Raw genomic sequence first — 17,363 nt, forward strand, 5'->3', positions numbered from 1 at the left:
GAAGTAATTTAGCACCATCTCCTCTCCTACGTGGCGTTAAGTTTATTTACCGGAGTGCTGTCCTATTTCTGTTCATTGGAGGATCGAGCACTTTGTTTATCTTTCCATATCCTGACTATTTGCATTGACACCTTTTTATTTGCACTCAGTCACTGACTCTCTTGCACCAGCTCTATGTACACTCACTGGACTCTACCCACACACTGACACATACTACACTGACATTAACTACACTGACACTCCAACACAAAATAACACTTTTACACTCTTCACATACGCTGCTGCTACTCTGTTTATTATCTATCCTTATCCATCTAGCCTAGTCCCTTTCACCCCTACCTACATATTACCTCAACTACCTCATATCCCTGCACATTGACTCAGTAGCGGTACTCCTTTTATATAGTCTCGCTGTTGTTTTATTGTGTTGCCATTTCCTTTTTTCTTAATGTTCTCCATTTTTATCCCATTGTTCCCATTGTTGGGAAAGGGCTCGTAAAAGTAAGCATTTCACAGTAAAGTCTACACCTGTTGTATTCGACACGTGACAAATAAAATGCTATTTGATATATGTAAAGGGTTATTTCTTCTACATGGACCTGATACTACATTTGAAAGCTATCAAAACACTTAGTTTAGAATATCTTGTTACTCATTTTGTATTTATTCCAAATACTTTTTATATTATTATCTCTGCAATGTTGGGAAGGGCCTGAAAGTAATCATTTCACAAACATATTTTTATTAAATGTTTTGATCTACGTACATTTAGCAATTCCCCTTAAAAGAGAAAATATTTTGCATTGTTGTCAGCAGAATCATTCAACCAAATGAATTTTACATCAACAGATGTCATAAAGTGCTATACAGATTCACAGATGCATTTGGAATATTGGATTAACAGATTTTAGTGTTGAAAATTCCTGGGTAGAATGTTGCATTTAGGAATTGTATATAAACTTAAAAAGTCTGTTTAAATATTGTGTTTGTACTGTGTAGGCTATATGATGTTCACAAATGCCTATATTTTCAGATTTCATGCCTATTAATGCAGTTTAACAAGTTCATGCATATTGTTAGTTGAGATGTGTATGTGTGATTTTCATATGGTGTATTTAACACTTATGTTTAATAATCACAAAATGTTCATTCTAAGACTAAATTGAGACTCTTTAGTATACATCATCTGATATCACTCTATTCTGCATACACCCAACAACCATTATACACTTACTAAATGTACCTACACATATCCACACATTAACAAACACCTACTGTACACATAAATAGTCAGGTTTGTCTGATGACTTTTGACTTATCATATTTACCCACGACATCATATTTATGTCCACCATGATAGTTTAACAACAATGAAGTCTGTAACAGTATAGGACTCAAAACTAGTGGGGATGGGTAAACACTCCATGTTGAAAGTGTGGTTATTATCTGTGTGTATGTACCTGAGGGAGTGTATGTCTGTGTAATCTGTATCACCTGTCTCTTCCAGTAGGACGAGGTGCTGCTGGTGAAGGAGGAGGGGAGTGAGGAGGGTCTGGGGAACCCTGAGAGGACCATGGTCATGGAGGACAACCAGATTACACCTCCTCCTGAACCCACAGAGGAACCAGCTGAGCATCACAGGGCCACACACTGAGGTGAGTCCACTATGAACTCAAAATAAAATATAATTTGTCACATGCTTCATAAACAGTAGGTGCAGACTAATAGAGAAACAACTCTGAGCAGGAGTGCCTTTAGATAATAATAAATAAGACTATGCAGACAGATGGGGAACCTGATCCTAGATCAGCACTTCTACGCTGAGATACTTTGTGGATATGGGCCCAGGGCGTGATTAAGTGTGTCTTAAGTCTGTACATGCCTTTGAATGATCAAACCATTAAAGAGTGTCAAGTAATCAAATCAACTAACACATTTGCAAAGTATCAAATCAATTAACATGTTTGCATAGTAATCATAGCAGTCCCTCATTGCCCAATCAGAAGATGCTCCATAGCAGGGTGCTCATATCAGATTTCTTGATCCAACATCCTCTCACTCTGTATCTCTTACAGTCAGTAGACATGGAGGATGGGAAGTCTGATCTGCTGCTAGTCAAAGAGGAGACAATAGAAGACTGACCAGAGAGCATTGATCTGCTGAGTGGACAAAAGATGGGGGAACAAGGTCAGGTAGAAATATACTACATTCAGTAATATATCTTCGATGGGAGTAGTGATGCACCCGCCTATATTTTTTTATTACTGTTCTTCATTCATAAAATGAAATCAATACAACTTTAGTACTAGTGGTTGTGGGCATTCATAGCCGACCGCTCAGACGAGTTCCAGCTAGTCATTTTTTTCTGTTCTGAGCTTTAAAGATACTGATCATGAATAGGAGATTTAATGTGTAATGTAAAACATTTCCGTAATTCAAAGAACAGCACGCACATCCTTTTCATTTAGCCACACCCTTCGAGCTATGACGCCAACCAATTAACATCCTTTCTCTTCAGTGTAAACGGAAGTAAACCATGACCAATAACTATTTCCACGTTAGCGTTTTTCTTGTTGTTATTTAGACGTTTATTAACACCATGGAATTCAAAATATGACTAATTGATCTGCACAGCATCACATACTTACCCCATGTAGTATTTAATTTGCGTTGGAGACAGGACTTGGTTGATAGATAGTATATAGGTGACGCTAGCTAGCTGCTAAGGTTAGCTATGGCTAACTGTATGGTTTTTCACACTCAAATAGCCTCCATCATGGAGGTGCTAGCGAATGCAGCCGTGGCAGAGATCTGTAAACTCGTAGACGACGACTATGCAGTGTTTCGTTTGGAAATAACTCAAAGCCAGAAAGAAAACAGGGCATTGCGGAGGAAATTACAGCTACAAGAACTGAAGGTGGCACGGGAGCGCGTCCTCGCCAGTCGTCCCAGTAGTGTCAAGCTCGTCGACCGATACAGAGGAATGGCAAGAGGTACATTTCGCAGAAGGCCGATGCTGCGGGGCTTGTCACTCCGTTCCCTACTACACATGTGTTCAGATGTGTTACCCATAATTTAGTTTTGGTCAGTTTTTGGAAAGTATGCAATAATTCCCCCAGTCCCCTGATTACTATCTAACTTGCGCAAAGACATAATATCATATTCTAACCAGATTATTGATTTACTGTTTTCCCCATTATTTACTCAATTAAAAATATTTGATGTATGGAACATAATACATATATCAATAAATAGTAGGCCTATATCAAGAACTTATGAGAAGTGTTACATTACATCAACTATATAGTGTTGAGCATTGACAGTAAGTAACCTAACCACCTCTTTTCCTCCCAATCACTCTCTCTCAGGTGAAGGAAATCTCACTGGAGGCCACAGGAGCTTTGTGAAGCCAGCGAGACACAATACATGGAGAGATGACCAACCAATCAATGTTGATGAGGGGAGTGGAACCTCAGCCCAGAACGTTATTGTGATAGAGGTTAGTGAAATAATGTTGAATTGAAAATGAGTCAATTAAATGTGGCCCGTTTATTTCAGGAAGGCTCCCCTCGGCTATTCACTTGCTTACATGTACATCCTCATGTATCTGCCATAAGCAGGCGCGTGCACAGATAGGGCTCTAAACTCGTAGACGACTATGCAGTGTTTCGTTTGGAAATAACTCAAAGCCAGAAAGAAAACAGGGCTGCCCTTCCAGTCTCCAAGGTGTCCTTTTGGGTGGTGGGCCCGTTTGCGTCTATTTCCCAATCTTTCCTGTACGGAGATTGCTATTAAATATCAACAGTGCTGCCACAGCAGCATAACATTTTATTAACACTTGATTAACACTTGATCACACATGATTTAGCCTACATCATCGTCAATATTGGGTTGGCTGATACGAGCAGCAGAGAGAGGCAGAAATACATAGGTTAATCACAATCAGTAAAATAAATCGAGCTAGTTAACTAGCAGATTTACATCAATCATCAACACCAATAATCAGCTGATAGCCCAACCTCTTTTCCTGATGCCAGTCATCTCTTTAGGAGTTACTGTAACTAGCTTGCTTACAATTTGTGATGATTCAGTTGTTGCAGAAATAAATAGGCTTATGTTCATTATTTATTTATTTTTGCTACAGAGGCATTTTGGGGGGTCTGTGCACGGCCCTGTCCATAGGAGCTTATGAGACTTCCCTATGACATTTTTATCTAATTCAACTCATGTAACGATAATAGCTTCTCCTATTGTGTCAGTCTGCAGATACAGAGGCTGCAGGTCCTGGAGTCAAGCAGGAGAGGTCTGAAGGAGAGGAGGATCCACAACACAGCAGCGACATCCAGACTGGAGCGCCCCATGTAGTCACAGAGGACCCCACCACCACCCCAGCGCAGCCCAGGGACATCAGTAGGACGCCGAACGCCGTCATCAAGTCTGAGACAGAGACTTTAACGATGCTGAGGAGACTGGGCTGTCCTCCTACTCCCCGCTCAGAGTATTTACTTTACGGTAACCGGAGCCATAGGACGGTTCTGTCCCATCGGGATTCAGGTGAAGCGTTACAGACTGGCAATGATCCGACCTGTTCATACGCTACAGAGACAGAGATGATACCTGGTGACGTGCCTGTGGGCTTAGATACTAATCCAGTAAGAGGGGACTGGAACCAGTACAGTAGTAGTGTATACTCTGAAGGGTTCCTAGATAAGAAAGGGGATGGTCTGGTTGTAGATGAGGTGACTGTGAAAGAGGAGGGTGACGATCCTCTGACATGGAATGCAGACCAGACTCACTTAGGAGAAGGACAGTCGCAGGGCAACACTAGTGACTTCTTAGACTACAGGGAAAGTTTAGAGCCAAATCCAAATATCGCAACCCACTCCCCTTTACACGCGCTCAGGGACCGCGACCCAGTGTCCACGTCGATGGCACCTTCCGATTCACACGGCCGCATCCTTTTCGATCAAGTATTGAACTCAAACGACAAGGCTAGAGTCCAGGCTGGGGAAGGGGGAGCAACATCAGGCGGTACTAAAGAGAAACGGTTCTTCTGCATGTTCTGTAACAAAGGCTTCAACTGCCCCCAGAAGGTGGAGATCCACCAGAGGGTCCACGTAGGGGTGAAACCCTTCAGCTGTAGTCAGTGTCAAATGCGCTTCTCCCAGGCTTGGAACCTGAAGATCCACCAGAGGGTCCACACAGGGGAGAAACCCTACAGCTGTAGCCAGTGTCACATGAGCTTTGCCCAGACTTGCAACCTGAAGAGGCACCAAAGGGTCCACACAGGGGAGAAACCCTACAGCTGCCCCCAGTGTGAGAAGAGGTTCTCCCACCAGCACCAGCTGAAGATGCACCTAAAGGTCCACACGGGAGAGAGGGCCCAGTATTACCCCCAGACTAGCGGTCACGAGTCATGACCTCAGTTTAATCCCACCACGGTAACTTGGCTACTCCAAAACTGGGCTCTGTAAATGAATGGCGCTGATGGGCGTTATTTGCCTGCCAAACTTGCTAACTGCCTTCAATTCGCTAATAACCTGATACTCAGCGCTCTAGTTAATATTATAAAGTGTTGCATTCTGAAAATGTAGGTGTATTGACAATGACATTCAATTTCAAGTTCCACATTTTTATATTTAAATAGACTCGCTGCTATTCTCCGAAACATCTCATCCATCCTCCAAACCACACTCTCTCTCTCTCTGGACTCTGAGTGAATGGGAGAGGAGAGTGAAATGCAAATCAAATTGCAATTGCGGAAAAATGACAGTTTTAAAAGCAAATAGGCCCACTGTTGTGACTGTTGGAGAGATGAGGGTCTCAGCTTTCCGTAGGTATTACATTTATTTCTCAACTCTCAATATGAACTGCTGGATCACTGTTTTTTAACCAAACTATCTGGTAGGCTATGGCTTTGAAATATAGGTTATACGGAATGGTGCGCCTGAAGCGCACATCTGCCATTTGCAGTGATTGAGTAAGCCTATAGACATCATTGGGTATGCTGCAAAGTTTAAGACATTACATTAACTGTTAGATTAATGTTAGATTAGCTTGGTGACCCAAGCTATATGCTTCTGAGCGCCAAACCTACCAAGTTGATTTATGCGCTATAGAAGGTTTTAATTATATGCCTAGGCTTTTCTTAGTTTATTTTTAATTTGACAGTTTATAATGTTAAATATTATCCATTGAATTGGGAGCCACTGCCAGTAATACCCACATTAATTTATAACTGTCACTTTAGTGTTAGTTTCTTTCAATTTGTAGCCTACGTTTCACATCCTTCCATTGCCATTCTATTTACCTTTCTTTCCTCTGTCACGTCCTTGTAAATGGTTCCAGAGAGTCACTAGCATTAGTGGCTCATATTAGGCTTACGTTCTGCAATCATTTGGATCATGTAGACTATTTTAAATCATTATGGAACTTAGACCACACTTAGACCACACTTAGCAGTTTAAATCTGGAGCCTGGTTCATGATTACTGGACCAGTCATTAGCCTACAATTCCATGATTAGTGAGGGATAATGTATTTCTAGTAATATTCTTGAACCCCTATTGTACAATTTTCTCACCTTCCAATACCTCATTGATTGAACTTGAATATGGCAACTTTCAGGATCAATATTTTGCGTGTAAAGGCTCTCCAAACCTGTTTTTTTGTGATTCATAAATACTTTCCTTACCCTAAATAATCTACAAGCTCAGAGTATTTTTTAAATCTAACAATTGGTGCTGAAACGGAGGCGAATATGCATATATTTAGATGGCTTTCTTTCATTTTTTTTTATATTTTTTAATTTTACCTTTATTTAACCAGGCAAGTCAGTTAAGAACACATTCTTATTTTCAATGACGGCCTGGGAACAGTGGTTAACTGCCTGTTCAGGGGCAGAACGACAGATTTGTACCTTGTCAGCTCGGGGGTTTGAACAACGCAACCTTCCGGTTACTAGTCCAACGCTCTAACCACTAGGCTACGCTACCGCCCCACTGATCCCTAATATTCTGAACCCGTTCTGTCGATATATTCTAGTGAGTATGTTGACAAAGTTCTAACTAAAAAGGTGCCGCGTATTTAAAGGGATTGCTTAAAATACATGTACTGAAAACCCTGTTGAATGGAAACTCCACAAGAAAATCTGTTGGACAGCAAGTGGGGGGGTTTTCAGCGGTTGAATGAAATGTATTTAGAGCAGGCAAGGTAACCGCACCTGCAGAGCACGTTGCGCGACTGAATAAGGTAACTCTGAATACCAAATACGGACATCGACAGCATCATTGCGTTTCGGTACATCAGAAGTACATTAATTTCCAATGGAATGCTGTGTTTGCCTTGCAGTTTCGGTGCGTTCTGTATGGTACAAACCACTGTATGCATCAAATTGTATGCTAGACTTCACAGAAATAGTAGGAAAAGGTGAATGTTGAATTTTTGATGCACACATCCACTAAACATGTTGGATTACATATTGAAAAATGTTTTGACTGCAGAATGTATTACGCGGCATTGATGTAATTAGCTGTCTGATTTGAAGCTTCAGAAGTGCATATGAAAGTTGTACATTTCCAAGTCTGAATCTGCCCCTTTGAGTTTCCACTTCATCAGATGGTGAATTAGCCCAAGTACATGTGTTATATATTTTATCAATAAGATGTTCCTACTGTTGATGAGTGCATCTGTCATTTCAACTGAACATTGTGGTTACATTAATGAAGAATGAAATCAAATAAATCGTATTCATAATGAATGAATGATGAGTATCAGTAGCTTTTCATTTTTCCAACACACCTATTATAGCGCTCGTATTTCATTAATAACCTCTTGAATCAAGGGGGCACTATTTTCATTTTTGGAAAAATAACTTCCCCAAAGTAAACGGGTTATTTTGTCAGGACAAGATGCTAGAATATGCATATAATTGACAGCTTAGTATAGAAAACACTCTGAAGTTTCCAAAACTGTAAAAATATTGTCTGTGAGTATAACAGAACTGATATTGCAGGCGAAAGCATGAGAAAAATCCAATCAGGAAGTGACTCTTATTTAGAAACCTCTGCGTCCCTATTGAGCAGTGAAAGGGATATCAACCAGATTCCTTTTTCTATGGCTTCCCTAATGTATCTAGTGTCACAATACATGGTTTCAGGCTTTTATTTTGAAAAATGAGCCTGAACGTCAACATTGCATCAGTGGTCAGCTGAAGTCTCTCAGTGTTTTGTGTGTAAAGGACAAATGCGGCCATTGTTTCTCTCTCTCCTACTAAGAAGCCACCAGTCCCGGTTGATATATTATCGAATAGATATTTGAAAAACACCTTGAGGATTGATTATAAACAACGTTTGCCATGTTTCTGTCGATATTATGGAGCTAATTTGGAATATTTTTCGGCGTTGTCGTGAACACAATTTCTGGTCGATTTCTCAGCCAAAGGTGAAGAACAAACGGAGCGATTTCGCCTACAAAAATAATATTTTGGGGAAAAAGGGTCTCGTGAGTGAACACATCCGAAGCTCATCAAAGGTAAACGATTTAATTTGATTGCTTTTCTGATTTTCGTGACCAGGTTGCCTGCTGCTAGCTAGGCATAATGCTATGCTAGGCTATCAATAAACTTACACAAATGCTTGTCTTGCTTTGGCTGTAAAGCATATTTTCAAAATCTGAGATGACAGGGTGATTAACAAAAGGCTAAGCTGTGTTTCAATATATTTCACTTGTGATTTCATGAATAGGAATATTTTCTAGTAATATTTATGTTGGTTGCGTTATGCTAATTAGTGTCAGTTGAAAACAACACTCCCGGATCCGGGATGGGTAGTATCACTGTCCAGTACAAGCATATTAAGGCTATACTATCGATGGCAATTTGAATGCACAGAATAAGAGACTAATGAACAGTGTACATAGTCTAGGCAAGAAACTGATCGCATTACCTTTTTTTAGCGACTTTCAAATCATCATACAAAAGTTGCATCATGCAGCCAATATGTTTTGATTTGCAAGAGGTTTGTATCACAACTAAAGTAGCCAAATAACTTTAAATTAAGTGTATAGGACCTGTTTTAAATGATCACTTTTTACATTCAACACAGAATAGCCGCTCCATGTGACCACTGGCTAGGGAATCAATTAGCTGAATAAAATAGAAAGGATATTTCTATGTTAATTTATTCTTCTACTATAAAGTTATATAATATACACTACTGGTCAAAAGTTTTACAACAGCTACTCATTCCAAGGTTTGTTATTTAATTTGTTTTACTATTTTCGACATTGTAGAATAAAAGTAAAGACAAACTATGAAATAACACATTTGGAATCATGTAGTAAACTAAAAAAGTGTTAAACAAATCAAAATATATGTTAGATTCTTCAAAGTAGCCACCCTTTGCCTTGATGCCAGCTTTGCACACTCTTGGCATTCTCTCAACCAGTTTCATGAGGTAGTCACCTGGAATGCATTTCAATTAACAGGTGTGCCTTGTTAAAAGTTAATGTGTGTAAGTTCTTTCCTTCTGTTCTGACAAGGTAGGAGTGGTATACAGAAGATAGTCCTATTTGATAAAAGTCCAAGTCCATATTATGGCAAAACAGCCATAATAAGACATCTACCCTCTTTCTTTCTACCTGTCCTTGTTCTGTATGTTGTGTTCTGTATTTTTTGGGGTCTTGTAGTTTCTGTCTGCTCTTTTATGTTTAGATAAGAATTGTATACTTGTCTTTTATACCTATACACCATTCTTGTGTGTGTTCAATAAAAAATATTTGAATGAGAAAAGTTTTTGGACCTTTCCCTGACACCACCTGATATAGAGGTCTTGGATGGCAGCGAGCTCGGTCCCAGTGATATACAGCTGTAGAACCTTTTTAGGATCTGAGTGCCTCCTGAAAATCTTTTCATCCTCCTGGGGGGAATAGGCGCTGTCGTGCCCGCTTCACAACTGTGTGGGTGTGTGTGGACCATGTTAATTCCTTAGGTTCTTAGAACAGCACTCCTAATCTGAGACTCTTTGTGGATATGGGCCCAGGTCTTGATTAATTTTGTCTTACGTGTGGGACCATGCATTTGAATGATCAAACCATTAAAAGAGTGTCTCGTAATCAAATCAACTAACACGTTTTCATAGTATAAAATCAACTAACATGTTTGCGTAGTACTCATAGCAATCCCTCATTGCCTAATCAGGAGATGCTCATATCAGATTTCTTGATCCAACATCCTCTCACTCTGTATCTCTTACAGTCAGTAGACATGGAGGATGGGAAGCCTGATCTGCTGCTGGTCAAAGAGGAGACAATAGAAGATGAACCAGAGAGCATTGACCTGCTGAGTGGACTAAAGATGGGGGAGCAAGGTCAGGGAGAAATCATATAGCCCATATAGTCTTCTGATGCTCGTTCCCCCTCATAGCACCAGTTTCAATCCAAGTACCAATACCGTTCCGCAAACTCCAGGCGGTGCTATGGTGAGATGACTTGAAAATAAAGCATATGTAGAAGACAACCTAATCTCATACCTACTGTAAAATATGATGGTGGATCTTTGATGTTATGGGGCTAATTTGCTTGGTTTCCACTGGTCCTGGGGCCCTTGTTAAGGTCCACGGAATCATGAACTTCACTAAATACCAGGACATTTTAGCCAAAAACATGGTTGCATCTGCCAGGATGCTGAAACTTGCCCGCAAGTGGATCTTCCAGCAAGATAATAACCCCAAGCACACATCAAAATCCACAAAGTAATGGTAAATTGAACACGAAATCAGCATTTTGCAATGTCCATCTCAGTCTCCCGACCATTGAAAACCTATAGTTTAATTGAAGAAGGCAGTCCATAAGCGCAGACAAAGGATTAAGATCCCTCCCAAAGTGTTCTCCAGTCTCATATTTTTTTTTTGAAAAAGGCCCAGTGTCATTGTCCTTGCAAGGGGAGGGTGCTGGAGTATTGAAAACAGGGGTGACAATATTTTGGCAACTATCTTTTTTTAGTATTTTTCATTCTCTGACCAGTTGTGTTTATATAAAATAATATAATTTGCCATTAAAAAAAAGATGTTCATTTTTACTTGTTTTTAAACATGTATAAAAACACAATTCCACTTTGACATTATGGGGTATTATGTGTAGATCAGTGACACAATCTCAATGGTTTGCAAAGAAGGGCACCTATTGGTAGAAGGATTTTTTTTTAAAAGTAGACATTGAATATTGTTTGAGCATGGTGCAGTTATTAATTACTCTTTGGATGGTGTATCAATACACTCAGTCACTTTGAAGATACAGGCGCCCTTCCTAACTCAGTTGCCAGAGAGGAAGGAAACCACACCGGGATTTCATCATGAGGCCAATGATGATTTTAAAACAGTTACAGAGTTAAATGGCTGTGATAGGAGATAACTGAGGATGGATCAATAACATTGTAGTTACTCCACAATATTAACATAAATGACAGTGAAAATAAGTTAGCTTGTACAGAATAAAACATATTCCAAAACATGTATCCTGTTTGCAATAGGCACTTAAGTAATATTGAAGAAAATATGGCAAATTAATGTACTTTTTGTCCTGAATACAAATCATTATGTTTGGGGCAAATCCAACACAACACATCACAGAGTACCATTCTTCATATTTTCAAGCTTGGTGGTGGCTGCATCATATTATGGGCATGCTTGTCATCAGCAAGGACTAGGGAGTTTTTTAGGATAAAAATAAACAGAATAGAGCTAACCACAGGCAAAATCCTAGAGGAAAACTTGATTTAGTTGTCTTACAACAGACACTGGGAGACAAATTCACTTTTCTGCAAGACAATTACCTAAATCACAAGGCCAACTATACACGAGTTGCTTACCAAGACAACATTAAATGTTCCTGAGTTTTGACTTAAATCAGCTTGAAAATCTATGACAAGACTTGACAATGGCTATCTAGCAATGATCAACAACCAACTTGACAGAGCTTGAAGAATTTAAAAAATAATGATGAGCAAGTATTGTACAATCGCGGTGTGCAAAGTTCTTAAGAGACTTGTTGAATACTTATCTAATCAAAATATATAGTTATTTTTTTCTTCATTTATTTAAAAAAGTTTGCATTTTTATTCCACTTTGACAGTATTTTGTGTAGATCTTTGACAAAAAAATGATGATTTACATCCATTTTAATCCCACTTTGTAACACACAAAAAGTCCGGGAGTGAATACTTTATGAAGGCACTGTAGCTCAATATTTTAATTATTAACTGGAGTCTTTTTTGCTCATCTTAATCAAGGGTGATGATAATTATGGAGGTGACTGTACATATACAGAACATAATATAGGGCCTTCAAACTCAAGTCTGGACCTCAAATCCAGTTCCAATGTGCTTTTCATTGTTACCCTCTAAATCAGGGACTAATTTAGACCTGGGACACCAAGTGTGTGCAATTAATTATCAGGTAAAACAGAAAACCAGCAGGCTCCAGACCACATAGGGTAAGAGTTAAAGAGCGACTGCCATTAAAAAGCAATGACTCCTTTTGAAAACGGCCTATGTGGCATCGATATGAGTAAAAAAAAACGTTATACTATTGTCAAAATGGACTACATGGTGTAAATAGGATGATTTTGGTCATAAAGTCCGTCTCTTCTAAAACGGCATTTGGAACATCAGTGCGTCACAACCGGTAAATGAAGGTTGGGTTTTGATTTGACAAGGTCCATTTGCCCACTAACATGGGGTTTACAGCTGCAGTGGCTGTGTTCTATCAAATAGCATAGATAGACAGTGAGACAGACATGCCCAGTAGAGTAGCTCCTTAGATTATGCAAAATTGTGCAACTAAAACGTCAAAATGAATTAAATATTTTTTTTTGTTATCTTAGTTAGATTCATTCTGGGGATTTTGAGGACGTGAAATAGGATTCCGCGTCTACAGTGTTTCATGGGGGACATGTATTAACCAAATGCGGAATCGGTCAGGAAACACACCTCAAAGACTGAAATCTCAGCTCCATTCCAAACACTTAAAAGACACACCCTATCCCCTCAGCCCTCAAATTAAGTGGACACTTCTGATAACGGCTGACGAGTATACACTTGCAGGACAAGGGAGGAAATAATGATTTTTAAATGGGCCGCCCTTGCCCAGAAATTCGTCACTCGTTCATCTCGCAATGTTTGTGTTTTCAGCCACGGTAGCTAGTGGTTGCTTTATATTTGCTACAGTCAATTATGATTGTATGTCAATTTCTACTCATTGACTATATAATTATTAATATACGCCTACTGCATGATAGCTAGCAAATTAATTAGCTAACTAACGTTAGCCTGCCCAGCTGGAACATCTTAAGAAGGAAAATGTTTTTGTAATTTCCAAAAATTAACCAAACAAAAACATTTTTACTTTTTTACGAGACGTGTTTGTGCGGTCGTGTGCATTAGTAGCGCAATTTCTAAATGATTTGAATTTGATTTTACTTACACTTTTGTACGTTGACTTATCCATAATTTTTAAAAACGTATTGCAACAATAATAACAATATTACACATCAATACAGGGACATTCCGGTCAATAAAATAACAAAATAAAAAATAGAACACCAGGCAACACCCGGTGAAAAAATAAATATATATACACTGCTCAAAAACATAAAGGGAACACTAAAATAACACATCCTAGATCTGAATGAATGAAATATTCTTATTAAATACTTTTTTCTTTACATAGTTGAATGTGCTGACAACAAAATCACACAAAAATTATCCATGGAAATCAAATTTATCAACACACGGAGGTCTGGATTTGGAGTCACACTCAAAATTAAAGTGGGAAACCACACTACAGGCTGATCCAACGTTGATGTAATGTCCTTAAAACAAGTCAAAATGAGGCTCAGTAGTGTGTGTGTGGTCTCCACGTGCCTGTATGACCTCCCTACAACGCCTGGGCATGCTCCTGATGAGGTGGCGGATGGTCTCCTGAGGATCTCCTCCCAGACCTGGACTAAAGCATCCGCCAACTCCTGGACAGTCTGTGGTGCAACGTGGCATTGGTGGATGGAGCGAGACATGATGTCCCAGATGTGCTCAATTGGATTCAGGTCTGGGGAACGGGCGGGCCAGTCCATAGCATCAATGCCTTCCTCTTGCAGGAACTGCTGACACACTCCAGCCACATGAGGTATAGCATTGTCTTGCATTAGGAGGAACCCAGGGCCAACTGCACCAGCATGTGGTCTCACAAGGGGTCTGAGGATCTCATCTCGGTACCTAATTTCAGCCCCCCAAAGAAATGCCACCCCACACCATGACTGACCCACCGCCAAACCGGTCATGCTGGAGGATGTTGCAGGCAGCAGAACGTTCTCCACGGCGTCTCCAGACTCTGTCACGTCTGTCACATGTGCTCAGTGTGAACCTGCTTTCATCTGTGAAGAGCACAGTGGCGAATTTCCAATCTTGGTGTTCTCTGGCAAATGCCAAACGTCCTGCACGGTGTTGGGCTGTAAGCGCAACCCCCACCTGTCGACGTCGGGCCCTCATACCACCCTCATGGAGTCTGTTTCTGACCGTTTGAACAGACACATGCACATTTGTGGCCTGCTGGAGGTCGTTTTGCAGGGCTCTGGCAGTGCTCCTCCTGCTCCTCCTTGCACAAAGGCGGAGGTAGCGGTCCTGCTGCTGTTGCCCTCCTACGGCCTCCTCCACATCTCCTGGTGTACTGGCCTATCTCCTGGTAGCGCCTCCATGCTCTGGACACTACGCTGACAGACACAGCAAACCTTCTTGCCACAGCTCGCATTGATGTGCCATCCTGGATGAGCTGCACTACTTGAGACACTTGTGTGGGTTGTAGACTCCGTCTCATGCTACCACTAGAGTGAAAGCACTGCCAGCATTCAAAAGTGACCAAAACATCAGCCAGGAAGCATAGGAACTGAGAAGTGGTCTGTGGTCCCCACCTGCAGAACCACTCCTTTATTGGGGGTGTCTTGCTAATTGCCTATAATTTCCACCTGTTGTCTATTCCATTTGCACAACAGCATGTGAAATCTATTGTCAATCAGTGTTGCTTCCTAAGTGGGCAGTTTGATTTCACAGAAGTGTGATTGACTTGGACTTACATTGTGTTGTTTAAGTGTTCCCTTTATTTTTTGAGCAGTGTATATATAATAATAATAATGGACATCATTAATATATGACAAGGCAATGACACATAAACAGACATTCAGAGACATAACTTCTAATAATTTTTCCAACTTTTTACGTTTCACAAGATTGGGGGATTTATAAAATTGTAACAGTTCAATGGAAAAAAAAAACTACAAAATAGGGGATTTTTCCACCCCATTTACATTTGTGAATATAATATTTGGACAAGAGAATAATAATGTTAATAAAATAGTTATGATGGGAATTACAAGGATAAACATAATGCCATTCAACATCATCAAAGGTAAACATAGGTATTTCTGGAGATTTTATACACAACCATTCATGAACTTCAATCCATAGTTTACTAGAATGGTGGCATGAAAAAAATAAATGCTCTATTAATTCTGAATCAGAGGGGAAAAAACCACAAGGCATTTTGTCAAAATGGAATCTTTTGTGCAAGAAATCATGAAGAGGGTAGATGGAAGAAAATATTTTAAAATTAGTTTCTTTAACTTTTGGGATAACTGGACAAGTGAGGAAAAAGGTAGTCGCTTTTGACCATAGCATGGGTTGGTCACTTTCATAGCAGTATATTGAATTATAATCACCAAAAAATTACTTAATTAACTGCCAATCATATCCACTTATTGTTGCATTTTTTATCCAATAGATTCAAGTTATTAATTTGTAAACTTGGAAAAGAGAGAACAACCTCACAATATAACAAAGTGTTCTTAATAAATCCAAGTAAAGGAAGTGGAATTGCTTTGCAAAACCTTCATATATTCTCTGAGTAATATTAACCTGAAATTTACCAATGAACTCAAACTCCCCAGTGTTGTCTACCAAATCACATACAAAATGAATACCCTTGTCAAACCAAAGGCATTTGAAAATGGATTTCCTATTAATTTTAATAACTCTTATTATTCCAAATCAATGTTTTGTAGGGGGAAATATTGTGCTTGAATATCATTTTATAGAAAAATAACATTTGCTGGTGAAACTTAAACAATTTCGCAGGTAATTTTGGAGGGTCAAAATCACATTTCATTAGGAATTCAAGTCCAAGTTTATTAAACAGACTGTTAGGGATATGATGCTACATAGAAGTAGGATTAGACAGACATAATTTCAACCATTTAATTCTAAAAGCTCCCACTAACGACTCAAAATCAATAGCCTGTAAACCTGTCATGAGAATTATGTTCTCAGTGTTCATAACACAATTCAATTAAACTACTCAGACTGCAAGATACTGGTTGAATGAAACAGACGAAGGCCCAGCTACGATAGTCAGAAAGTTTAATTACGAGAGCGCTGGTTCGTTGTACAAAACCATTCATTTTATACTGGCTCTTACGCACATACTTTCACACACAAACAGACTCCTTACGCACATACTTTCACACACAAACAGAAGGTATCATACGCATACTGTCTCACTACCCAGCCGACAGAGATTAGGGAGACCGTGGGACCTTGAGACGTACTCCCACAAATCTCTAGTCAAGTCGGCACCGAATTTTGCTCAGACAGTCTTGTGTTTAAGATACTATAAAGACATAGTGTACAGACATATTGTTTTACCCTAATTCTGACTAAAACTACACTCACAGATGTATAATTTTACTGACTACTCAATTTTATACAATTATATGGTTTCAGGGTGGAATATTGTAATCATTAATTTAAACATATAAATTACATTAACAAAACCTCCACGATTAAAGCCTTTCACTAATTGTGATTCTGAATATAATATGTTTTACTCCTCCAAACAAATCTAAACATAACAGAATTGACTTTTTTTAATGTTAATGAAGGCTGATTGAGTTTCACTGATTATATCATCAAGGTCTTTTTTTCAGCCTATTGGCATAGACATTGGCTAGTAATTTATAGTCAGTTGCCAACAATGTGATTGGTCTCCAATTGTCCAGGTAAAGAGTGTCCTTCTTTGGCATAGGCATTTGTTTAATTGCTTGGTCCAACTCAGTAATATCTATATCAGAAACACCAAAAACACATTGTAGAATGGATAGATCACTACATCAACAAATTAATTGCATCATAACTCAGAACAGTAAATACATGTAAATTAAATTCACTACCCATTTAACAAGCATTTACTGCATTACACTACCAATTTTTCAAAAATATTACAGGCTATGTAGACAGGCTCCTGGATCTCCTCTTCAACAAGATCA

The 17,363-nt window shown here is 39.3% G+C and overlaps 2 protein-coding genes across 4 annotated transcripts in view; both read left to right on the forward strand.

Annotated features, from left to right (window-relative positions):
* The window catches only part of LOC118361893 (zinc finger protein 79-like), a 190,887-nt gene that overhangs the window by 125,179 nt on the left and 48,345 nt on the right, over positions 1–17,363 (forward strand). The window lies entirely within an intron of this gene.
* LOC118361961 (zinc finger protein 583-like) lies at positions 1,621–7,771 on the forward strand. 2 transcript variants are annotated; one of them, XM_052485348.1, is made up of 4 exons: positions 1,621–1,655; positions 2,076–2,187; positions 3,369–3,499; positions 4,260–7,771. In XM_052485348.1, the coding sequence occupies exons 2-4, from the start codon at positions 2,175–2,177 to the stop codon at positions 5,418–5,420; spliced, it is 1,305 nt and encodes a 434-aa protein (XP_052341308.1). In that variant the 5' UTR covers positions 1,621–1,655; positions 2,076–2,174; the 3' UTR covers positions 5,421–7,771. The 2 variants fall into 2 exon arrangements, with proteins under 2 accessions (XP_052341308.1, XP_035598092.2); XM_035742199.2 differs by lacking the exons at positions 1,621–1,655; positions 2,076–2,187 and adding an exon at positions 2,213–2,993.

This window comes from Oncorhynchus keta, chromosome 29 (assembly GCF_023373465.1).
Source record: "Oncorhynchus keta strain PuntledgeMale-10-30-2019 chromosome 29, Oket_V2, whole genome shotgun sequence".
NCBI lineage: Eukaryota > Metazoa > Chordata > Actinopteri > Salmoniformes > Salmonidae > Oncorhynchus > Oncorhynchus keta.